Consider the following 25,851-nt stretch of genomic DNA (forward strand, 5'->3'; position numbering starts at 1 on the left):
ACCCCGGGCGCTGCCAAGCCCTTGACTGAGATCGGGCCCACAGTGTACTGGGCGAGATCAGGGCCCCGTCACCCCGGGCGCTGCCAAGCCCCTACACCAGCTCGCCCTGGCTAGGAAACCTGCCGAGTCCAAAGGTTCTGGGCTCTGATGACAAGCGAGATCTTGTTCTCCAGGGATCAGACCTTTCTCTGCTCTCTCCCCCATCCTTCTCCTTCCCTGCCCCCCTCCCCTCGTTCGCTTTCAGCACCAAGGCCAGCTCCCCCGGTTCGCATTGTCCCAGGAAGCCATGATCCGCCCTAATAATTTCCACACACACACAGGCCCAGAACTCAGGATCGCCGAGCAGTGGCGGAGGCGACAGAAAATGGGGGTTCGAGGGTGGATTTGGGCAGGGCCCCAGATCTCCCCGCTGTCCTGGTATTTGGAGAGTCCAGCCCAGGCCGGGGGAGGGGGGGTTCTTTTAGGGGGTGGATAAACAAGTGGAAGCCTGCAACTTTTAGGGCAAGGCTAAGCATCCGAGATGCCTGGGGCCCGTGGCCCACGCCCGGGGCCATTTAAATGCTCTTTGATGGCTCATCTGTTCCCCCCCCCCAATCAACTGACGCAGTTCTTCGCAAAGGGTTTGGGGGGACTCCGGATCGGTGTCAGTCTGAACCCCAGGCCCCCTTCTGCCATGGGCTGGGGAGCAACTGACAAACTAGCGAGAAGAATAAAAACGGGACGGTTTTTGGATGGGGGGGTTACACATTTTTGCTCACTAAAAAAAGGGGGGGGCAGGAATCAACGAGAAAAGCCACAACGCAGAGAAGGGCGCAGCTAAGTGGGATGCAGTAACTGACTGTGAAAACGCAAGGGGAGGGTGGATTTTGCCAGAGAGGGGGGAACATTCTCGGAGATGCTTTGGAAAAGAAAACACCCTAAAAATAAAAAAGGACCAGAGCGGGCTCCCCAACCAGAAAATAACCCCGGGGCTTCATCTTCGTTCCGTGTGTCTGGCTGGGGAAGAGCCCACAAACCGGTGCTGGCGGGTTAGGAAAATGACACTTGAGGCTGGCTGGTCCCCACCCGCGGGAGTAGCAGTGTGGGCTGGAGACGCTGGGGTGGGAGAGGCGCTGCCCCTAGGGGCTGGGGCAGTGAGAGCAGAGGAGGGGCTGGAGGGGGGGGGAATGGGGCTCTGGCCCTAGGAAAGGATGGGGCGGAATGGAAGCATGGGTGGGGTGGGTGGAAAAAACCCAGTGGGGTTTTCTTAGCATGTTGCCCCACCTTAGCTGATCTCTCTCTCTCTCTCACACACACACTCACACACGCACACACACACTGATACACACACTAATTGACACTAACACACTCACTCACTAGCACTCTCACACACTAACACACACTGAAACACACTCACTAACACACACACTCATTGACACTAACGCACACACTCATCGACACATACACTCACTAACACACACACTGACACACACTCACTGACACACTCACTAGCATTCACACTCACTAGCACACACTCACTGACACACACTCACTGACTGACACACACACATTGACATTAACACACTCACTCACTAGCACTCACACTCACTAACACATTCACTGACACTAACACACTCACTGACACTAACACACACAGACACACACACATTGACATTAACACACTCACTCACTAGCACTCACACTCACTAACACACACGCTGACTAACACACACACACACTGACACTAACACACACACACCACCAAGCGGATCCGGTCCTGGGCACGCAAAGAAACAGCAAAAGGCTCCCGGGGGGCAGGGACGCGACCCGAGAGCCCGGGACTCACCCCGCTTTTGTCCGGCAGCTCCTGCGGGGGGGCGGTAGCGCGGAGGGGGGGGGGCAGCGGCTCGCCTCGCCTCGTGTCTGTCTGTCCGTCCTCAGCCCAGGCTCCTTCTCGATCTTTTCTCTCGGCGGAGGAAATCCCCGGATTTCTGGTGGAATTCCAGCCGGATGTGTCTTTAAAATCACGCCCCCCCCCCCAATTCCCTCTCTGCCCCCATCCCCGGATCGCCCCCCCCCAGTCCAGAAACCTCCATGGCTCCGGGAAAAGCAGCCCCCCCTCAGATCTCCACGCTGTAAACACGCCTGGGAAAAGGAAAGAGGCGAGGCGGGGGCTGGATTTGCCCCCCCCCCCCGCCGTCACTGCAGCCAGCCGCCCCCTCTGCCCCCCCCCCCAGGAGCGAAGGGGTCACGCGATGGGGGGAAGGAGCCGTGTGGCGAGCGCAGGACCCGCAGCAGGCCGGTGGATGCCAGCCACGCCCTGTGCCCCGGGCTGGGGGAAGCGCTGCCCGCCGGGGGGGCGGGGTGCCCGCTGCCTGCCCGGGGCGGGGAGGGGCAAAGCCCCGGCGTGGGGTGGGGCCTGCCCGCGGGTGACAGTCACGCGAGTGGGGTGGGACTGAGCGGGGCGGGGGATCGTGGTTGTAAAGGAGGCGACGCCCCGGTATGGGGGGGAGGGTCTGAAGAGAGGGGCCGGGAGGGGGAGCGGGGACTCTGGCGGGGGGAGCTGGGGAGGGCCCCGCCCCACTTGTGAAACTGACCCCCCCCCCCCGTGTGAGTGCGGGGCCCCCGCGCGGCTGGACCAGGGGTATGGGAGGCGCGGTTGGGAGGGGTTCAAAGAGGATGTGGGGGGGAGCAACACGCCGGTGCCGGACAGACAGACTCCCCCCGTCCCCCGCCCCAGAGCCAGGCTCGGTTCTGGCCCCCATGCCCCGATTCGCGCCTCACTGGGGCCTCCGGCTGCAGGGCGGGGCCTGGGGCTCTGCGGACACGTGTGTGTGTGTGTGTGGGGGGGTGTGGGGTGGGCACCAGCTGCATTTCCAGCCTCCCGCTGTGGGCTGCCCTGGGCCTAGCAGGGAGTCTGCCAAGCCCCAGCTGGGTTTGCCCTGGTGCCCCCCATTGCCCCCCCGCCCTGTGCCCACCACTGGTTCCCCCCCAGCCCTGTGCCCCCCATTGCCCCCCCCCAGCCCTGTGCCCACCACTGCCCCCCGCCCTGTGCCCCCCATTGCCCCCCCAGCCCTGTGCCTCCCAGCCCCCCCCCAGCCTTCTGCCCCCCACTGCCCCCCCAGCTCTGTGCCCACCACTGCCCCACCAGCACTGTGCCCACCACTGGCTCCCCCCCACAGCCCTGGTGCCCACCACTGCCCCCCCACAGCCTTGTGCCCCCCACTGGCTCCCCCACAGCCCTGTGCCCACCACTGGCTCAGCCCCGCCCCCACATGGCCCTGGTGCCTGGCACTGGCTCAGTCTCGCCCCCCCAGCCCTTTGCCCAGTGCCGACTCAGTCCCTCCCCTCGCCACATAGCCTTGGTGCCCAGGGCTGCTTCAGTCCCCTCGTGGCAGGACCCTGGTGCCTGGCGCTGGCTCAGTTCCCCCCCATGGCACAAGGCCCAGCTGAGAGCAAGACAGCCCATGCACCCTGTCGGGGTCTGACAGCTTCAGTGCCTCCCTCCCTGAGGCGGCCTGTCTCAGTGCCCCGGGGTCAGGGTCTGGGGCAAATTTCTCAGAGCCCCCTGAGCCCTCCAGGGAGCTGAGATCACTCAGCTGCCAGCCCTGCCCTGCCACCCCCATCACTCAAAGCCCCTCCCCCCACACCTCCAGACCTGGGACTGGGGGGGTGCGGGGGACAGCTGAAAGGCAGAGAATGACTGACAGGCCTCTCTCTCTCTCTCTCTCTCTCTCTCTCTCTCTCTCTCTCTCTCACACACACACACACACACGCGCGCGCTCCCTTGCAGCCCCGATCCCTGCTCTTCTTGTAGGCTTCACCCTGGGCCCCACCAGGCCCCTCATCCCACTGCTCCCCCCACTTCACTGACCCCTTCAGCCTCCCCCAGCTCCCCAACATGAAACACGGGTGCCAGTCTCATCGGGAGAGCCCCCCCCACTAACGGTGGGATTGGATCCTGGCCTGCCCCAGCCACCAACCCCAGCTAATGGGGGACATAGCTGATGGGAGGGAGAAACGCCCCCTCTTACAGCGAGGGGCTCAGGCTCTCTGCAGACTCAGGCAGCATTGCTGTGTCCGTCACACCCAGCCCTGAGGGCGGGAAGCATCTCTCTTGTTTCCAGCCAGAGCTGTGATCTGCCATGGGGGCAGAGCTGGGCCCCACTGGTTCTGTCTCAGGGGCTCAGACCCCCCGCCCCAGGGACGAGCTTGGCATAAATACACCCAGCCAGTGCAACGCCATGCCCCGCCTCTGTGCCTTCTGCCCAATAAGCTCAGAGCACCTCATGAATAGTCATTAAGCCATGCCCCAGATACCTTTCCTGGATCCCTGCAGGAAGGTAAACTGAGGCATGGGGGAGGGAGTGTGGCTGTAGTGAGGGTCAGGGCCAGGATGACAGAGCCCAGGACTCCCGGCCCTCAGCACCAGGCCTCATTGTGTGCGGCAGCTACAGAGTCAAGGGTCCATCGCGCCTGATGCTGGCGGCTTCAAGGCTCTGGTGTAGCACTGAAAGGGGCAATGCAGGAGATGGGGGGATGGGGCGTTTCCTCGTGGGAAAAGCACAAGCCTGGGATTCAGGTGAGCTGGGTGCTATTCCTGGCTCCATCGCTGGCCTGCTGGGTGTCCCACTCTCTGCCTCAGTTTCCCCTCTCACCCTTTGGCCATACAGACTATGACCTCTTAGGACTGTCTCTTGCTGGGGGTCTGCGCAGCGCCTGACATGATGGGTGCCTTGATTCTGGTCAGGGTCTGGCCAGCGCCCAGCACAACTGGGGCCCTGAGCTCAGCTCTACCAAAATTTACCTAAAAGTGAGTAGTGAAAAATAACCCACCGGGCACCTCCCCATAGCAGCGCCCAGCTAAACAGGTACGTGGCCCCTTTCGGCTGTTCTGTGCCATTCAGATGAAGCCCAAGGCACCAGTTGATGCTAAACCCAGATGGACAAACCGCACGCTGACGGACAGGTAGAGCAAAGAGTGACGTTTCTATAGTAACAAAGGCGTTCCCAGGTGGGCTGTCCGATAATGGAGTCCGCAGCCCGTCGATGGGGATGGGGAGCTGCCTGGGTGTAACCAACACAGTGACTTTGCCTGAGTCTGCCGAGAGCCTGAGTCTGTCGCTCCCAGCGGGAGGAGCTGCCTGGATGCTTCCCAATGAGGTGTTAACTCCCCTCTGCTCTGTGTCAGGTAGGAGGGGAGGGCACAGGGGGCTGAGACGCCCCAGCTGCTGAGACGCATACCGGGGTGTGTGTGTGTCCCTGCTGCCACCCATCTCTCGGCCAGCACGCCCAGGTCAGGGGCTCCCATGCTGCCTGGGAGGTGAGGGTCTTGCCTGCTATTGCCCACAGTGGTGACCATGTCCGGGTGCACCTGGCCCTGGGCACCTGATCCCAGGCCATTGGCACCCCTGGGAACTGGATCGGGGCCCTTAGCATCAGGGCTGGGATCCCCCAAGGGCATCCTGGATTACAGTGAGATTTGGGGCCCAGCGCCCCAGCCCCAGCTCTCCCATTCTGGATCCAAGAAGCTGGGAGAACCAGGAGTGGGGCAGCGGGGCAGGCAGGGGACGAGTGGGCTGAACAGTACAGCAATGAAGTACCAGGAAGGGAACTGCCCTCACCCGTCCGTCACGCCTGCCCCAAGCATTTATCAGGATGCAATAATGCCCATCCTAGACTGGGGTGACGTGCCAGTGATCACACAGACAGTCAGTGGCAGAGCTGATGATAGAACCCAGGAGTTCTGGCTCCCAGAGCCCCCTGCTCTAACCACTAGACCCCACTCTCCCCTGAGAGCTGGAAATCCTGACTTCCGGCTGTCATGGAGCCCCAGGCCTGGTGCTCCCACCCACACGGCTCTGGAACAGGTCCTGAGCAGACCCCTTTCGAATGTAGCCCCCTTAAGGTCACATGGTCTCGCTGGGCTAAGGGCCTCAGCTGCCCCACTTCCTGGGACCGAATCGTGGTGCCCTCAGCACCCCTGGGTCAAGCCGTGAGCTCCCCACCTGGGTTGGACCCAGGGGACGTTTTCACCCCCAAAGGGAGCCATGCCCCCCAACTTCCTGAGACTGGAGTGACTCCCAGCCGGCGGTATAAATAGGAGGGTTTATTGGAGTCTGGAACCGGCACAGCAGGTGCTGGGGTAGCCTAGAGACCAGAAAAGTTACAGCAAATTTGTTCTCATTCCCCGGCAAACCAGGTCACCTGGTCACCTGCCTTAGCGCTTTGTTCTCCCGCTGGCTTCCCGCAGAGCGGGGGCGGCCGGCCCAGGGCGTTAGATGTGAGGCACCAAATGTCCGGTCCATTGTCTTCTGGGTTCGTCACGGGCATGGGGCCCCTGGCAGCCAGGCATCGATCACACCTGGATCGCTACAAAGAATAACCTCCCTTGGTCCACCACCTAGTTAACCAGGCAGCGCAAAAGGGGAAACTGAGGCAGACACCGTATTCATAGAAAATATTAAGAACAATTCCCACTTTGTCACACCAGCCCCCTCCCCACTCTAACCACTAGACCCCACTCCCCTCCCAGAGCTGGGAATAGAACCACCGTGTCCTGGCTCCCAGCCCCTCCCAGCTCTAACCACTAGCCCATAATCCCCTAACCCCAGTTACAACCGGTTTTACGCTAGGTGCAATTGCAGTCACTCAGTGCCGCTGTTCGGGGGCCCTCTCCGGCTGGCAGGGGTACCTGGCCCCCGGTTTCCATTCTCTGTGAGACCAGCCCTGTGACAAAGTGGGGGATTTTCTTGTTTTTTCCTTGGTTTTCCAATGGTTTGCATGCCGAGAGAGTGGGACTCGGTGTTACTGGTTTGACGAGGTGAGGGGAGAGGGCGTTTGTTGGTACAAAGGACCGGAAAGGGAACTTGGGACCCCAGCCAATGGCCTGGAGGATGGACGCCCCAGCGACTGGTGACCTGGAGGCCCAGCCGATTCTGGCCAGTGGGAGGACAATGGGCTGTGAAGAGAGGACCCCGTGACCTAACCAGCCGGTTCCAGCCAGAGGGGCCGGAGGACAGAAGAGGGGAGAGGAGGCCCAGGTGACCCTGTTTCACTGGATCGAAGACAATGGACAGAGGCCGGGCTTGGGGCAGTGATCTCAGATGCCCAGCTAGGAAGCAGGGGGGCTCGGGGCTGGAGAGGGGGAGCAGGCAGAGCCCACCTGGATGCAGGGAGACTGGGATGTGCTGTGTTGAGGGAGGCCAGGCCTGAGGCCCTGAGAGTTTCCTGTGCTGTGTTCAACTCTCAATAACCCTCCTGTTTTACGCTGGCTGAGAGTCACTCCGGTTTAGAGAACAGGGCTGCATCGTCCCCTTCAGGGGGTGGAGGCCTGGGGGTCCAGAGCGAGGGCACCCCCTGGGGGGGACCCACGGCAGAGACAGACGTGCTAAGGCTCAGAGAGGTGCGGCTCCAGGAGGTGGAGGGGCCTGACCCCGGGAGAGAGAAGACCCCCAAGAAGGGCTGTCTCACTGAAAGGGGCACCCCCCATGGACCGCACAGGGCCACGAGTGGGCACGACTTGTGAGTCCGTGACAAGCCCCCACTTTGGAGTAAGGAGGTGTCTCCATGTTGCCCCAGCCCCCGGCCAAGGGGCCCCTTCGCAGGGCAAACGCAAACCAACCCCGAGCGGTTTGCTGCCAGGCGTGAGATTTTTCCACCGGAACCGTCACATGAGCCCCACAGGCCGGTGAGCTGGAGGGAGAGTTGAAAACGGCTCCGAGGTTTGTCCCCGTCTGGGATGTGGGGTGAGGGGGGTGCGCAGCAGGGGCCCCCTCCCAGGGCTGGATCTAGGCCCCATGGGCCTGGGCAGTGCATTTAGTGAATAGCTAAGGCCTCTGCATCCCCCCCATAGCCCCTGTGCACCCACCCCCACACTCAGCCGTACCCCCCCATCCCCACTGCAGCTCATGTCTCCTCCCGTCTCCTCCACTAGGCCATGCAGCTCCATGCACATGCTTTGCCTTCCTGGGGGCGGCTGCCCAGCCCACCAGTGCCCAACTCCGTGGAAGGGCAGGAGCGCAGCCTCACCTGGCCTCGTTAGCTGGAAGGCCGTTAATTAAGGGAGGAGACCCTGGGCCGACCACAAGCTCTGTTGCGGGGGGCTGAGCTGGGCAAATGGGGTAGCCGCTGGCACCTAGCAACGTTAGGATGGGTCAGGCCTGGCCACGGGAGGGCTTGGCTTTGTCTCCGCTGGGCCCTCGTTACGGAAGGGAAACTGAGGCAGGCCGTGCTCAGCCACAAGGAGGTGCTGGTGCCCCTTCTGCAGGCCCATCTATCCCGGCCTCCAGCTGGACCCTTCAAAGGTAGCTATGAGGACCCTGCCCCCCAAGTGGCTCCCAGGGGAGCCGCCCACCTACCCCTGCATCCCCTGCTGCACACCCCAGCTCCCGGCATCCCCCCCACCCCCCGAGGGTTGGTGGGGGCTGTTCTCTTGCTACTGTGAAGCCTCCAGATACTCCTGGGATGTGCCCCCCCCCCGTGATTGTGTTTCCATGGCAATGGAGAATAAACCACCGCAGCAGAAGAAGAGAGATTTGCCCCCAGGACATCGGGGTGGGGGCAGGGACTGCCCTGGCCACAGGGAATTCCAGGCCGCGGGGCCTTTCCCCTCTAGGGGGCGCTGGCTCCAATCCTGCCCCCAGGCAGGGGGCTGGCTGGCTCGGGGGTGGGGAATGGGACATGGGGTCTTTACATTCTAGGGTATGGGGGGTGGGGGTTCACCCTGACAATGAACTGGGCCTGAGACAGTCACTGGGGGAGAGTGTCCCACCCTGGGGGCGCAGGGGGAGGGGGATGCGATGAGCTCCCCCCTGTGAGCAACACGCCCTGTTTCATGCGGCTGATGGGGGGAGTTTGGCCAGGCAGCTGGGGAAGGAGGGTCATGGGGGAGCCCAGGGCTGGGCTAGCAGGGGGCTGCAGGTCGGGAGTGAGGGGCACCGGCAGAGCTGGGGGGGAAAATCCCAGGGCTGGGCTAGCAGGGGCTACGGGTCCAGATTGAGGGCCATCAGTTGCGCTATTTGCTCTGCCCCCCTCCCCACTCACAGTCGCACACACTCACTCTGGGGGGCTGCGACTCGGGGGGCTGCAGACTGACCACTCTCCAGGCCCCCAATGTCTGGTACAAACGTGATTTTTATTAAATCCTCACGGAAACATGTCGGATTTGGCCTGACACCCCCCCCCCCCCCCCGGCACCTGCCCCCCAGATCCCAGCAGGGCGGTTCTCCCCAGCCCTGGCCGGACGACCCAATGGGGAAGAAACGGGTGTGGGGTGTGTTTGATCCCCGCTGGCGGTCGGGGTGTCGCTGCAGCGGCTCCGCACCTCCCCGCTCCGGGGCTCCCCCCGCGCTCCTGGCTTGTGGCGATGGGAACGAGTCCGGCTCTAGGTGTGACAGTGGCGAGTCCGGCCCAGCCGCTCGCAGGCGTGTGAACGGCCCAAACACCCACATAGTTAACGAGTCCAGCCCGGGGCCGGGGGGCATGGATCAGCCATGGCTCGGTTGGTGCCACAAGTGGGGGGGACACTGGGCAACTCCTGTGGGTGGGGCTTGTGGGTGGGGCTTATTTTGTGGGTGGAGCTTGGATGAGCCCCTCCCTTTCCCCCATCTGAGCCCTATGGTTGGACAGCGATAATCTGTGATTGATGGGTGGGGCTGAGCAGCCCTCCAAGGGCTCAGGGTGCCCCTCCCCCACTTCTCTGGGCCCTGACAGCTTTGGGGGGGCGCCCTGGGACCCCCAAGGAGAAGGGGCCTGGCTGTAGGGAGGGGCCAGGCCCCGGGCTGCCAGGATGAATGGGCTCTAGAGACAGAAGCAGCCCCACCACGCCTGCCTCCCCCTGCCCTTGCCCACCCCCACCCCAGCCAGCCCCGCCCCCTCATACCCTTCCCCCGATCTTCTGCTCAATCCAGGCTCAGCAGTGCCCCCCCCCCCCCCCGCCACTTTGCTCCCCTTTTGCTGGTTTCTGCCTTGGCTTTAGCTCCGTCAAGGCCTTTGAAACCAGCCCTCATCCCCCCTCTGACCTTCATCCCCCCCATGGCCCCCAGTGCTCCCCCAGCCCCCCACCCAGCACTGCCCCCGTGTCAGTTTCTATCCCCAGCCCCCCCTCCCCCGCCCTTTGCCAGCTGGGTCTCTCGTTCAAGGGGACGGTTCAGCTCCCGCCCCCACCCCACCCCCAATCAGACTGACATACAACCCCCACGCCCCCATCCCGTCTCCCACCTGCCCAGCCTCAATAGAGGGGAGGCAGCCCTCAGCTGGGGGGCCCTTTGGGGCTCTCAGTGGGGGCCCCTAATTCTGTTCCCATCACCCCAACTTCAGCGGCTGCAGGATGGGCAGGGACTGAACCTCCCACTCATTGCCCTGGCAGCAGGATGGGGGCCATCCGGGGCCAGAGGGGGAGGGAGAAAGCTGGACCCTATAGAAAAGGAGGGTGAGGTTTTAGCCCCCCCACCCGGTGCCACACTTCCGAGTGTGTCATTACGAACCCCACACAAACCAGGGAGGAATTGGTTAAAGGGATGGTGCTGGTTGGGGGGGGGGGCAATAGGCAGAGGGGTGTCCTGGGTGTGGGGGGGCAGCCTCCCGCCTCCCCTCCCCAGGGGGCAGTGCCTCCGTCAGACCTCGCTGGTGACGGAGCGGGAGGGGATGAGCACGTCGGGGGTGGTGGGGAAGAGGCACAGCTGGGGGTCAGGTGATCGCTGGGAGCAGAGCTCTGTGATCCTGGAGGGGAGAGAAACGGGGGCAGAACTTTAAACGTGGCCCCAAAGTGCCTGAAAAAGTTACAGCCCCCCCCCACATTGATCCCACAACCTTTGGTACCAGAGCAGAGCTGAGCTGAGCCCTCTAGTGATACAGCTGAGGGAGCAATGCTGCAAGTGGTCAGCACTGGTAGGTTGTTATCCCCTCTGCAATCTGGCTCGGACAGCACTGGTAGGTTATTATCCCCTCTGCGGTCTGGCTCAGGCAGCGCTAGTAGGTTGTTATCCCCTCTGCAGTCTGGCTCGGACAGCGCTAGTAGGTTGTTATCCCCTCTGCGGTCTGGCTCGGACAGCGCTAGTAGGTTGTTATCCCCTCTGCAGTCTGGCTCGGGCAGCGCTAGTTGGTTGTTATCCCCTCTGCAGTCTGGCTCGGGCAGCGCTAGTTGGTTGTTATCCCCTCTGCAGTCTGGCTCGGGCAGCGCTAATAGGTTGTTATCCCCTCTGCAGTCTGGCTCGGGCAGCGCTAATAGGTTGTTATCCCCTCTGCAGTCTGGCCAGGCAGCGCTAGTAGGTTGTTATCCCCTCTGCAGTCTGGCTCGGGTAGCGCTAGTAGGTTGTTATCCCCTCTGCAGTCTGGCTCGGGCAGCGCTAGTTGGTTGTTATCCCCTCTGCAGTCTGGCTCGGGCAGCGCTAGTTGGTTGTTATCCCCTCTGCAGTCTGGCTCGGGCAGCGCTAGTTGGTTGTTATCCCCTCTGCAGTCTGGCTCGGGCAGCGCTAGTTGGTTGTTATCCCCTCTGCAGTCTGGCTCGGGCAGCGCTAGTTGGTTGTTATCCCCTCTGCAGTCTGGCTCGGGCAGCGCTAGTAGGTTGTTATCCCCTCTGCAGTCTGGCTCGGGCAGCGCTAGTTGGTTGTTATCCCCTCTGCAGTCTGGCTCGGGCAGCGCTAGTTGGTTGTTATCCCCTCTGCAGTTTGGCTCGGGCAGCGCTAGTTGGTTGTTATCCCCTCTGCAATCTGGCTCGGGCAGCACTGGTAGGTTGTTATCCCCTCTGCAGTCTGGCTCGGACAGCGCTAGAAGGTTGTTCCACTTCCAAATCCCCCCATTTTCTCTCCTTTCTCCCCCAAACTCCTGTTTCACTCCCCCCAAATCTGCATATTGTCCCAAAACACATTCCCATAATGCCCCCTCCCTATTCACCCCCTCTCCTGCCCCACATCCCCCCTCCCTGGCACTGGGCTGCACCTGCCTGGGGATGTGGGGAGGGAGCGCTCCCTCGGCAGGTCTCCAGCAGGGCGTGGGGGGGTGGCACTTACTCGTAGGGCCGAGCCGCCCCAGCGTGGCCCCCCGTGCGGAGGGAGCGAGCGAGCTGCCTCTCCAGGCCTCGGGTGAGCAGCGTGGAGAAATCCTGCTCTTCTGGGGGTTCCCTGACCCGCTAGGGCCCCCCCCAGGGAGAGCAGCGCCAGGCGGGGGAAGGGGGGAAATGGGGGGGGGGAGAAACGACAGAGAGATGGAAACAATGTTAGGCCTTTGCTCCTCACTCACCATGGGGGGGTCTTTGGGGTTCACACCGGGGGATCAGGGGGTCACTGGCCTTCACACTGGGGGACGGGGATTCACACCCAGGGCGGATCAGGGGGTCATTGGGGTTTAAACTGGGGGCATTGGGGGTCTCACAGGGGGGAGCCTGCACAGGGGGACTGAGGCTGCTATGGGGTGAGAAAGGGGCTTGGGGCTCATCTCTGGGGGGTCTGGGGGGCATGGAGAATGGGGGGGGGCGGAGGTGTGGGGAGAGAAGGAACCCAGGATGCAGGACTCGGGGTTTTTCCTTGCCCCCCACAGCCCCCACTGGGCCCCACTCCCCCCCCCCCACGTCCCAGCCAGACCCCCCCCCAGTTTGGCACACCACTCCCCCAGACTGGGGTTGGGTGAGAGCCACCCCCACCCTAGACCTAGCTGCGTGGGTGCTGGGGGCCAGACGCCTGGTGAAACATTCCCCCCCCCCCCGTGACACCCCCCCCTGCTCCCAGCATGGCCTGGGGGGCAGGTTGGAGGTGTCGAGGTGTCACGGGGGAGGGGCTATGGGTGGGGGTCTCGGGGGGAGGGGATTGGGGGGGTTATGAAGTTCCCAGCCCCACACGTTTGGGGCCAGGGGTTAAGGCCGCACTGTCCTGGCCCCACTGTCCCTCGTCCTGATCCCACCCCGAAGGGAACCCCCCCCCCCAACACCCGTCCCTAGAACCTGCCCCCCCCCCCGGCTCGCCGCCAGCTCAGAGTGCCAGGTGGGGGAGGGGATCGCAGTGAGGCCACGTGACCCCCACCCCTGGCAGCCCCTCAATCCCACCTGCAGCCCCCCCACCCCGCTCCACCCTGCATTTTCCTGGGGCTCGGGGGGGGGGTGCCCCTGTGGCTGAGCAAAGAGACCCCGGCCCCAGAGACTGCAGCCAGTCACTGCCCTGCGGCTGGCTGGCGGCTCCCCAGAGCTGGGCGCATCCCTGCCCCTCACCTGGGCTACGCTGAACTTCTCCAGGGGGCTCTCGACGCAGGGCAGCCCCACGCCGGGGACGCTGGCCAGGCTCTCGGGGGGCGCCGGCTTCGGGGCCGCGGGCGCCTTGCTCTGGAAGTTATTGACCACGCAGGTGACCTGGGGACGGGGACCAAAGTGAGGAAGGGTCCGGCCCCCCCCGGGAGCCCCTCCCTGCCCGGGTGGGGGGTTGTGTGTTGGGGACTGGGGGAGTTGGGGGTGAGGTGGGGTGTCCTGGGGGGTAGGGATGGGAGGCAGGTGGGTGCTGTGTGGCAGGGGGTGGGGGACTGCGGGGGGGGCTCAAGGGCCAGGTGAGGGGCTGTGGTGAGCTGTGGGGGGTAGGGGCTGGTGACACTTAGGGGAGGTGGGGGGCTGCAGGGGATTTGGGGGGCCAGGTGGGGGATTGGGAAGAGCCATGGGGGTGGGGGCCATGTGGTGCTGAGCTTGGGGGGACGGGGACTCAGGGGGAGGTGGGGGGAGGCAGGGGCGGCGGGGGGGAAAGTGGAGGGCTGTAGAGAGCCATGGGCAGTGGGAGCCATGTGACAGGGGGCACTCAGGGGAGGTGGGGGGGGCTGTGGGGAGCTCGGGGGGGTAGGTGGGGAGTTGGGGGGGCTGTGGAGAGCTGTGGGGGGTGGGGATGCTCAGGGGAGGTGGGGGGCTGTGGGGCGCTTGGGGGGGCAGGTCGGGGACTGGGGGGACTGTGGAGAGGCATGGGGGTGGGTGCCATGTGGCAGGGGGCGCTCAGGGGAGGTGGGGGGCCCTGGGGAGCTGTGGGGGGCAGGTGGGGGGCTGTGGGGCCCGGAGGCGCTCGGGGGTCTCACCAGGAAGGCGGCGATAGCGGCCCCAGTCAGGAAGCCAGCCAGCACGTCGGCCCAGTGGTTCCGGTGCTCGGCCACCCGCACCACCCCCACCAGGGCAGCCGGGCCGGCCAGTGCCAGGCAGAGCGTGGGCTTGGCCAGCCGGGACCCCCGCACCTCCAGCACCAGCGTCACGTACATCTGGGGGGGAGAGATGGTGTGAGGGGGGGCCCAGGAGCCATCAGAAGCCCTCCAAGCCCTGCCCTCCGCCCTCCCCTGCCTGCAGACTCCCTGCCTCCCTCCCCCTCCCTTGGGATGCCTTGCCCCATAGCCCCCTCTCCGCACTGCCTCCCCTCCCTCTGCCTCCCACTGCCGTCCTGCCCCACCTCCCTACCCCCGCCACTGCCCCCACCAGCCCCGCAGCCTCCCCTCCTCTGCCCCACAGCCCCATCAGCCTGGCCCTGCCCCCCCCCCACGGCCCCCGGCACGTACGGCGGTGTAGACCACGGCGTAGGCGCTGAGCGCGGCGTCCTTGGAGGGGAAGGCTTTGCGGGCTGCGGTGACCAGGGCGGGGTTGCCGGCGCAGGCCCCCCGGTCGGTGATGTACTGGGGGCCGGGCAGCTGGCACCCCAGCGCCGTGTAGTTGGGGCGGCACACGGAGAGGAAGTGGGGGGTCTGGTTGCCCGTGACGACCTGCCCGGCGTTTGCGAAGATGGTGGTGGTGAACAGGCCGAAGGAATAGACACCTGCGGGGGGTGGGGAGGAGAGCGATTAGTGCAGAGACAGGGGGCTGCGGGTCGGGAGTGAGGGGCACTGGCAGGGCTGGGGTAGGGGGCAACCCAGAGCTGGGCTAACAGGGGGTTGCTGATCAGGAGTGGGGGGCATCAACAGAACGGGGGAGCCCGGGGCAGGCGAGCAGGGGGCTGCGGGTTGGGAGTGAGGGGCACCGGCAGAGCTGGGGGGGCCCGGGGCAGGCGAGCAGGGGGCTGTGGGTCGGGAGTGAGGGGCACCGGCAGAGCTGGGGGGGCCCGGGGCAGGCGAGCAGGGGGCTGTGGGTCGGGAGTGAGGGGCACCGGCAGAGCTGGGGGTCCCGGGGCAGGGGAGCAGGGGGCTGTGGGTTGGGAGTGAGGGGCACCGGCAGAGCTGGGGGGGCCCGGGACAGGCGAGCAGGGGGCTGTGGGTCGGGAGTGAGGGGCACCGGCAGAGCTGGGGGTCCCGGGGCAGGGGAGCAGGGGGCTGTGGGTTGGGAGTGAGGGGCACCGGCAGAGCTGGGGGGGCCCGGGGCAGGCGAGCAGGGGGCTGTGGGTCGGGCCTGCCCCCCCCCCCACACTCACCCAGGAAGCGGACGATGCGTCTCAGCAGCGGGATAAAGTAGCAGCACTCCCCAGAGATGATGGTTTTCTCCTCATGCCGCCGTGGCCGGCAGAAGAACGCAGCCAGTTCCCCGACCAGGATCTGGTTGGGGGGGGGGGGGGGGGGGAGAATCACAGTTTGCGGCTCCATCAGCGCCCCCCACCTCAGGCCCAATCCCCACCTGGGCCCCATCTGCAGGAGCTGCCCCCTCCCACTCCTTGGGGAGCAGGACGGGGTCTAGGAGCCAACCAGGGCAGCCTTGGGGCTGCTCTAACTCATGGTCTGCCCCAGCACAGGCCTCGGGGGGGGGGGGGAGGGGGCAGGGGGCAGGCACAGCCCAGCGTGCTCCAGCTACGCCCCCCAAGCCAGGGCCCTAGGCCAGCCTGGGGGTCCTGGGACCAGGCAGGGGAGCCCCCACCTGAGAAGCACAAAGGGGCGTCACCATAACTGAGAATCCCACCCAGGGTGCAGGATCCGGCCCCCAAGAGCCTCCCATTAGTCTTCCCCTCCCCCAATACCCTGTCCCACCCCCAGGGGCGCCCAGCTGCCATCGGGACCCCAGACTGGATCCCAGCGCTGGCCCCTCTGCTCCAGGTGCTGGGGGATCCTTGGGGTGGGGGGGTGGGGGGTGAGGCAGCCTCATCTGTGCAAGGGGGAGTTGGGGATCTCTGTCCCCCTCTTCTAGCCCCTTCCCCTCCCCCCCACCAGCCCTCCCTGGGTCCCCCCCCAGCCGAGCAGACGGTGCAGCCACTAGGGGCAGGGGATTAGCCAACTGGAGCGGACGGAGCCCAGATGCGGGGGAGTGTGGGGGAAGGGGAGGGGGCTGGCTGGGAGCTCCCAGCTTCGAAGGGGGGGCGGGACTGTGGCTTCTCCCCTGCCTCAATTCCTCGTGGAGAGGGGATCGGGGAGGGCAGGGCGGGAGGGGGTGGTAGGCAGAGGGCAAAGACGGAGAAAGTGCGAATGGGAAAATGGGGCTGCGGGGGTGGGGGGGGACTGAGGGGCACCGGCAGAGCACTGGGGGGGCTGAGCCCCCTCCCATCTGTCTCCTGCCCCAAGGCCCCGTCCGTGCTCTGGGGGGTGGGGAGGGGGCTGTCCGTATCCAGCTGCTGGGGCCGGGGGTGGGGGGGAGCAGGGGCTTGGCCATACATGGAACCAGCCGCATTCAGGTTGCCAGCTTGGCATGGGGGGTGGGCACCAGGCCCCAGCTGCTCCCTGTTTCCTTTGCACAGATGAGCTACATGACTCCCCTGCTGGCCCCACCCACTCCACCAGCCCCCCCGAACCCCCAGCCCCCCCACTCCACCAGCCCCCCTGAACCCCCAGACCTGTCCTCCAGCCCCCACCCCACTCCACCAGGCCCCCCAAGCTCCCAGCCCTGCCCTCCAGCCCCCACCCCACTCCACCAGGCCCCCCAAGCTCCCAGCCCTGCCCTCCAGCCCCCAACCCACTCCACCAGCCCCCTAAACCCCCAGCCCGGCCCTCCAGCCCCCCCCCACTCCATGCAGAAGCAACGTCCGGTCCCTGCTCACCCAGGCCCAGATCCAGGACCCTGATGCCCGAGCTGGGGCTGAGGGGCCCCCAGAGGAGGCTCTGAGATCCCCAAGCAGCCCCCCCCCCCGAAGTCTATGCAGTATCCAGAGCGGGATCTGCAGGTGCCAGCGGGTCCCTGTGGGAGGGGGGGGTAGGGGGGGCCCTTGGTCACTGGCCCCAAATGGGGCACATGGGGGCTGGTGGGTGGGTGCCTTGTCAGCAGCCTCTGCTTGGGGGGGCACATTGCCCCAAAGCCCACGGGGTTGGCATGGGTCTGAAGGGTCAGAACCCAGGTGTGACCCTCATGGGCCCAATCCCACGGGGGTAGGTGGGGGGATGGGGACGGCTCCGAGATCCCAGCCACACCAGAACCCCTGGGCACCACCCTGCCCTCCCATACCCCCCCCGCCAGCCCCCGCCCAGGTGCCCCTCACCATGGCCGTGGGAACGGCGGTGACCAGGGAGTAGACCAGGACGGGCGGGGCGCGGCTGGCGTCCTCGGGCCCCGGGTAGGGCTTGGCGTAGGCGCTGTCGTGGCAGAAGAAGCCCTGGATGTGGACGGGGAAGGTGTCGGTGTATTCGAAGTGATATGCGAGCAGCACCGTGCCCGCCATGATCACCAGCTGGAAATAGAACATGGCAGCTCAGCGCCCGGCCCCGGCCCCGGCCCGGACTGAGCGCAGCGAGGGGGGCAGAGTCGCGGGGTGGGAGTGGGGGGAGCCCAGGAACCATCCGTCCCGCCCTCCCCTCCCCCCCCGGCTCCGTGCAAGCTCCCTCGTGCACTCCCGTTCACGCTTCGGTGCCTGCTGTAGCTCCACATCACATCACGGCTGAGGGCAGAGGCGCCCGCCTCAGCCAAACTGGGGCAGACGCCTGCTTCCCCCGCCCCTCGCCTCCCACCATGGCTTCCCCTCACCTGCCCCTCCTCCAGCCGGAGCACCCAAATAAATCAAACCCCCCCCCCACACACACACCACTCTGTGCCTTTTCAAGGCCCCCTCGCCCAGCGGTGAGATGCAGCCGTCTCTGGGGTGGGGTGCAGGGGCTGTTTATACAGGGACCCCTTGCTCGGTGCTGAGATGCAGCCACCTCTGGGGTGGGGCCTGGGGGCTGTTTGGAACAGGAAGGAAGTGATGAAGGATCCGGTAAGCAAGGGAGCGGGGGCTGGGGATTTGCCTCGAACCCCCCAGCCCCTCAAGGGGTCAGGGCCAGATGTTATGAAGCGAAGCAACAGATGGTAAATTTCATTTCTCTGACTCATGACCCTGGCTTTGTGCTCTGAGCTGGAGGGGCGTCATTTAGCCCCCCCTCCCCAGCACGACCTCCCCCCACACTTGCCGTTTAAGACAGGCAAAACCCCTGTGTCTAACCTCTGGAGGAGTCACAGCAGGAGGGGCTGGTGCTAGGGCATGAGGAAGGGGGATTGGTAGGGCACTGCTGCAGGGAAGCTCGCAGCACTGCCTTCCTCTCCCCCTGCCCCTGGCCTGGAGCACTATTGTGGGGAACTTGCAGTACCGGAGTCCCCTCCTCTCCCCAGGCTGGGCACTGCTGCAGAGAAGCTCGCAGCGCTGGAGTCCCCCTGGCCTGGGCACTGCCTGGGAGAAAGTGGGAATTTTTCCTAATGTTTTGTAGGAATACGGTGTGTACCTCAGTTTCCCCTATGTGCTGCATGGGGGTGGAGGTTGTTTACTCTTTGCAGAAGTCCAGGTGTGACTGACACCTGGACCCCAGGGCCCTGGAGACTCCCAGGGAACAAGGACCACGCCAAATGCCCGGACATTTGGTACCTAGCAACTGCGGAGCGTGGATGACGCAGCTGGACCAGGCTACAGCTTTCTGTTCTCTGTGGTAACCAAGGGATTGCGCTGCTGGGCTCCAGAAACTACTAAACCCTCCTGCTCGGAGGGTCGTCACTCTGGAGTCAGGAAGTCGGGGGGCAGGGCTCCCTTTGGGGGTGCAAGTCTCGTGGACTCGCCGCCGGGAGCTCACGGCGTGACCCAGGGGTGCTGACGGTTCAGAGGTTCAGTCCCAGGAGGCGGGGAAGCCGAGGGGCTGACCCCAGTGGGACCCTGAGGGGGCTGACACCCTGAAGGAGTCCTCCCAGGGCCGTGCGAGAGCACTAGGCCTATGGATCCGTGACACTGCCACAGGGAAGCTCACAGCGACAGGTCCCTGTTTTAAGGTATGTTGGTTAATTTTGGATTCTCTCACTGAGCTGAGTGGGGAACAGAACCCAAGAGTCCTGGCTTCCAGCCCCCTCTTTTCTAACCACTACATAGCCAGGGAGGGAACCCAGGCACCCAGCCCCACCGCCCTAAGGCCCAATGCCTTACCTCCACAAACACAAAGCAGGGGATGATGGAAACGCTTCTCTTCAGCTCCTGCTTCCCGCCAGCCATGATGCCCACTCCGGGCGTGGGAGAGAGGGGGTCCCTCCGTGGGGAGGGGGCACCTGACAAAGGAGACCCAAAGGCAGAGGGTTCAGTACATCCCTACATAGCCCCCTGCCCACGCATGGTGTGAACAGAGACCCCAGGTCCCTCCCCCAAGCAGCATCTAGCATGGTCCAACTGCCCCCCGCCCCCGATTCATCTTCCAGGCTGAGATCTTACTGCCCCCCCCCTCAGCTGAGGCCCCCCACGGTTCCTGATCCAGCTGCCATCCTGCCACTCGGCCTCCTGTCCCTGCTCCTTTGGGGCGTCGGGACAATCCGACAAATCGCCCTGAAGCGGGACGACAAGTCGAGATTTTGGAATGTTGGCGGAACGGAAAACGCCGGACGGTCGGGAGCAGCCAGACGCTCTGTTTCGATACGTTTGACGTGTTCGAACAGGACCGAAAACTTGAGCTAGGAGAGATCTCAGCATCCGACGGGAAAGCGAGAGGAATGTAAAACAGCAAAAACACAAGATCTGCTGCGGTGAATGAGAAACTGTTTAATAGAATCTAACCAGAGAAAATAGAATCTAATATCAAAGTGTCATCGATTCTTTTTCTCGGTTTAGATTCTCTTACACTTGCATAGAAGTACAATCTAAATAGAGAAAATATGCTCATAAAATAGAATCTAATATCAAAGTGTAATAGAACCTAAATATAGAAAAAATAATCGATTCTATTTTCTCTATTTAGATTATAGCTCTATCAAATGTAACATAATCTACAGTAGAATAAGAAGATCGAGGGTAATAGAATAATAAATCTTATAAGATCAGAGTATAATGGAATATAGAATGTAAATGTATCAGAGTGTAATATAGTGTGAAAGTTTAAGAGAATGAGAAATCGTGCGCAGCAGAAGGACTGGCTCCATTTTGATCAGTTTCCAAATTTTTCTGTCAAAAAGGAGGTGGAAATCCATCTTTCAGTTGTGTCAAAATGGCCTTTTCTGACAGGAAACACCACTGCCAAAATTCTGGCCACTGCACTGGGTGGGTTCTGGGCCCCATTCGGGGCCGCAGGCCGGGTGCTAGCTGGGTGGCACCTCCGCGGGCGACATACCGAAACGGGGGCACTACCAAGCGGCATCCTCCGTGCGGCATCTCCTCGCCACCCCGTACGTACCAGAGCAAGCCATCTGGAGGACGCTGTGTTGTAGAACTGGGGGGGCAGATGCATTCGGGGCTGGACAGAACCGTTAAACGGGCCGCCAGTTGGATCATCTGATCCCGTCTGCCCGTGCGAGAGATGGGGAAATCCTACCTTTGCGAGAGGCAATGAATTCCAGCCACGTGCATTGTGCAAGAGGGGGTGAGTCCCAGACACACTAGTGCAAGAGGGGGTGAGTCCCAGACACACTAGTGCGAGAGGGGGCGGGCACCAGACACACTAGTGCGAGAGGGGGCGGGCACCAGACACACTAGTGCGAGAGGGGGCGGGCACCAGACACACTTTCCGCCACACTTTCCGGGTTTTGTGCCACCAGACTTTCCCTGCGGGAAGCGCTTGGTCGCCCTTGAAATGGGGCATGTGATCCAAGCCACCGCGGGGGTGTGATGAGATCCAGGTGTGGATCAGCCGAGGTAGGAGCCTTTCTCCCACCCCACGGGGCGATCTCTGCTGCTCCAGTGATTTCTAGAAACTCCCCGTGATTTCTAGAAACTCTGGCTTACAAACATTTGTAAATAAGACTGGGTCTATTTTACGTATCCCTCCACCTGCAGGGTAAAGGTACTAAAACCTAAAGCCTGAAAGTAGTTCCGGCGGAGGTGGACAGGGGGGCACTGCTGGGTGAAGGAGATGCACTGGGAGGTGCTGATTGGTGGGGTGGTTGGAAGTAGTCCCAGCGGAGGTGGACAGCACATGGGTGAAGGGGCTGCATTGGGAGGTGCTGATTGGTGGGGTGGTTGGAAGTAGTCCCAGCAGAGGTGGACAGCACATGGGTAAAGGGGATACATTGGGAGGTGCTGATTGGTGGGGTGGCTAGAAGTAGTCCCAGCGGAGGTGGTCAGGGGGGCACTGCCTGGGTGAAGGGGCTGCATTGGGAGGTGCTGATTGGTGGGGTGGCTGGAAGTAGTCCTGGCGGAGGTAGACGGGTGGGCACTGCCTGGGTGAAGGGGCTGCACTGGGAGGTGCTGATTGGCTGGGAGGTTGGAAGTAGTCCCAGCGGAGGAGGACAGAGCACGGATGAGGCAGTAGCATGACATGTACAATCTACCCCCAGCCCACACACCCGAGAGAGGGCAACAGCCGCTGCTGAGTGACCCGTTCCCTCTCCCAAGAGCCAGCCTGGCAGTGCTGCCCCCAGCCGCCTACACCCAGCAAGCACCCACTCCTGGGGGCTGACTGGGACTCAGGACTCCTGGGTTCTGTTCCCTCTTCTGCCTCTGACCTGCTGGGTGACCTCACTGCCCCCTGTGTGCCTCAGTTTCCCCTCCCACTCTGTGTCTATGTAGCTTATAAGTCCCTTGGGGCAGGGACCGTCTCTCAGTGCGCAGCGCCCAGCACAACGGGGCCCTGATCGCGCTCGGGTGCGAGACCCTACCATAAATACAGTCAACAATGTGAATTCATCTCAACCTTTTTGCTCTCTGCCCCGTGTGTTTGGGGAAATGGGGGAGGGGTGTTGCTCCATTCCAGACTCCCCACCCCCCCCCACCCCTTCAGTTACCTTGAACTGAGACCCCGCTTCACCCAGTTCTTTTCCGGATGGGTGGGACCCCCCACCTCCTGGGAGGGGCGATCCCGAGGCGAATACCGCCCCCCCACTTATCCTGTCCATTTCACACCGCAGTTCGGCTGCCCTGGCCGCAGGCGGAGATCCATAGAGATTATTCCCCCCCCCCCCCCCAAACACACATGTATTTCCCAGCCCCCATGGATAACCCCACACGGTCCCTGCTACCGATCCAGCCCTCAACCCCAGCCCTGCTGTCCAGGTCCTCAGCTGGCATCACACCTGCCGAGCCCCCCCTTTTCTGCGCAGAGTCGGGCTCTGATCCGCCCCCCCCCGCCCGTCCAGCTCTGCCGGGACCACGGCTCCATTGCCCCTTCCTGAGTCGCCACCAGCCTGGTTCACTAGCAACACGCCCCTCGCTCTCATGAGTCACCCAGGAGCCTGGCTCCCGGGCCAGGGATCGCACCGGTACTGGCTACAGAGTGGCACCGAGACTGAGCCAGGCTGGGGGCTGTATATCTCTGTATACCACACGCCCCCTTTTATACAGCCCCCCCTCTATCCATCCCCATAGACCCCCCTTTATACAGCCCCCCCTCTATCCATCCCCATAGACCCCCTTTTATACAGCCCCCCCTCTATCCATCCCCATAGACCCCCTTTTATACAGCCCCCCCTCTATCCATCCCCATAGACCCCCTTTTATACAGCCCCCCTCCCCCTCTCTCTAGCCATCCCCATACACCCCCTTTTATACAGCCCCTCCCCCTCTCTCTATCCGTCCATATACACCCCCTTTTATACAGCCCCTCCCCCTATCCATTCCCATACACCCCCTTTTATATAGCCCCCCTCCCCCTCTCTCTAGCCATCCCCATACACCCCCTTTTATACAGCCCCTCCCACTCTCTCTATCCATCCAGATACACCCCCTTTTATACAGCCCCCCTCCCCCTCTCTCCATCCATCCAGATACACCCCCTTTTATACAGCCCCCTCCCCCTCTCTCTAGCCATCCCCATACACCCCTTTTATACAGCCCCTCCCCCCTCTCTATCCATCCATATACACCCCTCTATCCAGCCATCCCCATGTACCCCCTTTTATATACATCCCCACCCCCTCCTCCCTCTATCCATCCATCCCCATAAACACTCCCATCTATCTACCCATCCATCTCCACACACACCCCTCTATCCATCCAATCATCCCCATACGCCCCCTTTATACATCCCCACCCCCCCTCGCTGTCCATCCATATACACCCCACATCCATCCAGCCCCATATACCCCCTGTATACATCCCCATGCACGTCCCCCACTATCTATCCATCCATCCCCTTACAACCCCCTTTATACTGCCCCTCCCCCTCTATCCATCCATGTACACCCCTGTCTATCTCCATACACCCTCCTCTATCCATCCAATCATCCCCATGCACCCCCTTTATATATCCCCACCCCTCCCCCTCTATCATCCATATACACCCTCCTCTATCCACCCCCCATCCAGCCAGCCCCATACACCCCCTTTTATACAGCCCCTCCCCCTCTCTCTAGCCATCCCCATACACCCCCTTTTATACAGCCCCTCCCCCCTCTCTAGCCATCCCCATACACCCCCTTTTATACAGCCCCACCTCTATCAATCCATATACACCCCCTCTATCCAGCCATCCCCATGTACCCCCTTTTATATACATCCCCACCCCCTCCTCCCTCTATCTATCCATCCCCACAAACACCCCTGTCTATCTATCTATCCATCCATATACACCCTCCTCTATCCATCCCCCATCCAGCCAGCCCCATACACCCCCTTTCATACAGCCCCTCCCCTCTATCCATCCAGCCCCATGCACCCCAGTATATACAGCCCCTCCCCCTCTATCCATCCAGCCCCATACACCCCAGTATATACAGCCCCTCCCCCTCTATCCATCCAGCCCCATGCACCCCCTTTTATACAGCCCCTCCCCTCTATCCATCCAGCCCCATACACCCCAGTATATACAGCCCCTCCCCCTCTATCCAGCCAGCCCCATACACCCCCTTTTATACAGCCCCTCCCCCTCTCTCTAGCCATCCCCATACACCCCCTTTTATACAGCCCCTCCCCCCTCTCTAGCCATCCCCATACACCCCCTTTTATACAGCCCCTCCCCCCTCTCTAGCCATCCCCATACACCCCCTTTTATACAGCCCCACCTCTATCAATCCATATACACCCCCTCTATCCAGCCATCCCCATGTACCCCCTTTTATATACATCCCCATCCCTCCTTCCTCTATCCATCCATCCCCACAAACACCCCTGTCTATCTATCTATCCATCCATATACACCCTCCTCTATCCATCCCCCATCCATCCAGCCCCATACACCCCCTTTTATACAGCCCCTCCCCTCTATCCATCCAGCCCCATACACCCCAGTATATACCCCCCCCCTCTATCCATCCAGCCCCATACACCCCAGTATATACAGCCCCTCCCCTCTATCCATCCAGCCCCATACACCCCCTTTTATACAGCCCCTCCCCTCTATCCATCCAGCCCCATACACCCCCTTTTATACAGCCCCTCCCCTCTATCCATCCAGCCCCATGCACCCCAGTATATACAGCCCCTCCCCCTCTATCCATCCAGCTCCATACACCCCAGTATATACAGCCCCTCCCCCTCTATCCATCCAGCCCCATGCACCCCAGTATATACAGCCCCTCCCCCTCTATCCATCCAGCCCCATACACCCCAGTATATACAGCCCCTCCCCCTCTATCCATCCAGCCCCATGCACCCCAGTATATACAGCGCCTCCCCCTCTATCCATCCAGCCCCATACACCCCAGTATATACAGCTCCTCCCCCTCTATCTATCCAGCCCCATGCACCCCAGTATATACAGCCCCTCCCCCTCTATCCATCCAGCCCCATACACCCCAGTATATACAGCCCCTCCCCCTCTATCCATCCAGCCCCATACACCCCAGTATATACACCCCCCCATCCAGCCCCGACAAACGCATTTGTCCATCTAACCCCCCCAGCGCCTCTCGCTGGCCCCCGCTGCCTGGCGCAGGGGCCTGCCGAGCCCCCCGGCCCCTCTCACCGCCCCTCTCTAGGCAGCGGCCATCGCTGCCCCCCCAGCCAGGCCCCCGCGCCTCTTCGCCGGCCGGTCACTGCTCCGCCGGCCGCCGGCCCGGCTCCATCGCGCTGGATCGCCCGGTTCCGGAGCCGCTCCGCAGCTGCGGCTTCTCCGGAGCGAGGGGGCGGCGCAGGGGCGGGGGTGGGAGCGTGGGGGGGGGGGGGGGCTGATCAGCTGGCGTCATTAACATGAAGCATGTGCCCCCTGCGCGGGGGGGGGTCCAGGCTGGGAGAAATGGCCGTGCCTCCCCCCCCCTTTGTAGGTGGATTGTTCCTTTGCTTTGGGGGGTTTGCATTCCCCCCCCCCCGCTTAAGAGGGGCTGAAAAAAATTGTGTGTGGGTCGAACATAATCTGGGGGGAGCAGTTTGGGTGGGACAGGGCTTAAAGTGCCCCCCCAACTCCACACACACCACCGGGGGGGGTTATCTCCCTCTGGGGGGCTTTGCCCTAGTGACTGAGAGAGTCGGAGCAGGGCTAGAACCCAGGAGTCCTGACCCCCAACCCTGCTGCTCCAACCACTAGACCTCACTCCCCTCCTAGAGCTGGGAAGAGAACAGAATAATGGTGAAGGGCAGGGAGCCAGGACTCCTGGGTTCTCTTCCCAGCTCTGGGAGGGGAGTGGGGTCTAGTGGTTAGAGCGGGGGGGGGGGGGCAGGGAGGCAGGACTCCTGGGTTCTCTCCTGGCTCTGGGAGGGGAGTGGGGTCTAGTAG

At 62.9% G+C, this 25,851-nt stretch overlaps 1 protein-coding gene across 3 annotated transcripts; it reads right to left on the reverse strand.

Moving 5' to 3' along the window:
- Window positions 1-10,147: 10,147 nt before the first annotated feature.
- On the reverse strand, window positions 10,148-25,299 carry PLPPR2 (phospholipid phosphatase related 2). 3 transcript variants are annotated; one of them, XM_065575804.1, is made up of 9 exons: window positions 25,105-25,299; window positions 19,212-19,330; window positions 17,313-17,426; window positions 15,330-15,450; window positions 14,488-14,741; window positions 14,020-14,196; window positions 13,181-13,318; window positions 11,991-12,109; window positions 10,148-10,701 (listed from the first exon to the last, which is right to left on the reverse strand). In XM_065575804.1, exons 2-9 carry the CDS (start codon window positions 19,275-19,277, stop codon window positions 10,596-10,598), a joined length of 1,095 nt encoding a protein of 364 aa, XP_065431876.1. In that variant the 5' UTR covers window positions 19,278-19,330; window positions 25,105-25,299; the 3' UTR covers window positions 10,148-10,595. The 3 variants fall into 3 exon arrangements, with proteins under 3 accessions (XP_065431876.1, XP_065431877.1, XP_065431875.1); XM_065575803.1 differs by having other exon boundaries at window positions 10,149-10,701; window positions 17,313-17,501; XM_065575805.1 differs by lacking the exon at window positions 11,991-12,109 and having other exon boundaries at window positions 17,313-17,501.
- Window positions 25,300-25,851: the final 552 nt, after the last annotated feature.

Source organism: Chrysemys picta, chromosome 22 (assembly GCF_011386835.1).
Source record: "Chrysemys picta bellii isolate R12L10 chromosome 22, ASM1138683v2, whole genome shotgun sequence".
Taxonomy (NCBI): Eukaryota; Metazoa; Chordata; order Testudines; family Emydidae; genus Chrysemys; species Chrysemys picta.

Excerpts from the sequence above, each read along its gene's own strand:
- PLPPR2 (XM_065575803.1), bottom strand. The coding sequence starts at position 19,277 with ATGGCTGGCGGGAAGCAGGAGCTGAAGAGAAGCGTTTCCATCATCCCC. Across the intron at positions 14,742-15,329 it reads ACGCATCGTCCGCTTCCTGG|GTGTCTATTCCTTCGGCCTG; the intron begins GTGAGTGTGGGG and ends CACCCCCCGCAG. Across the intron at positions 12,110-13,180 it reads AGAAGTTCAGCGTAGCCCAG|CGGGTCAGGGAACCCCCAGA; the intron begins GTGAGGGGCAGG and ends GGGGGGCCCTAG.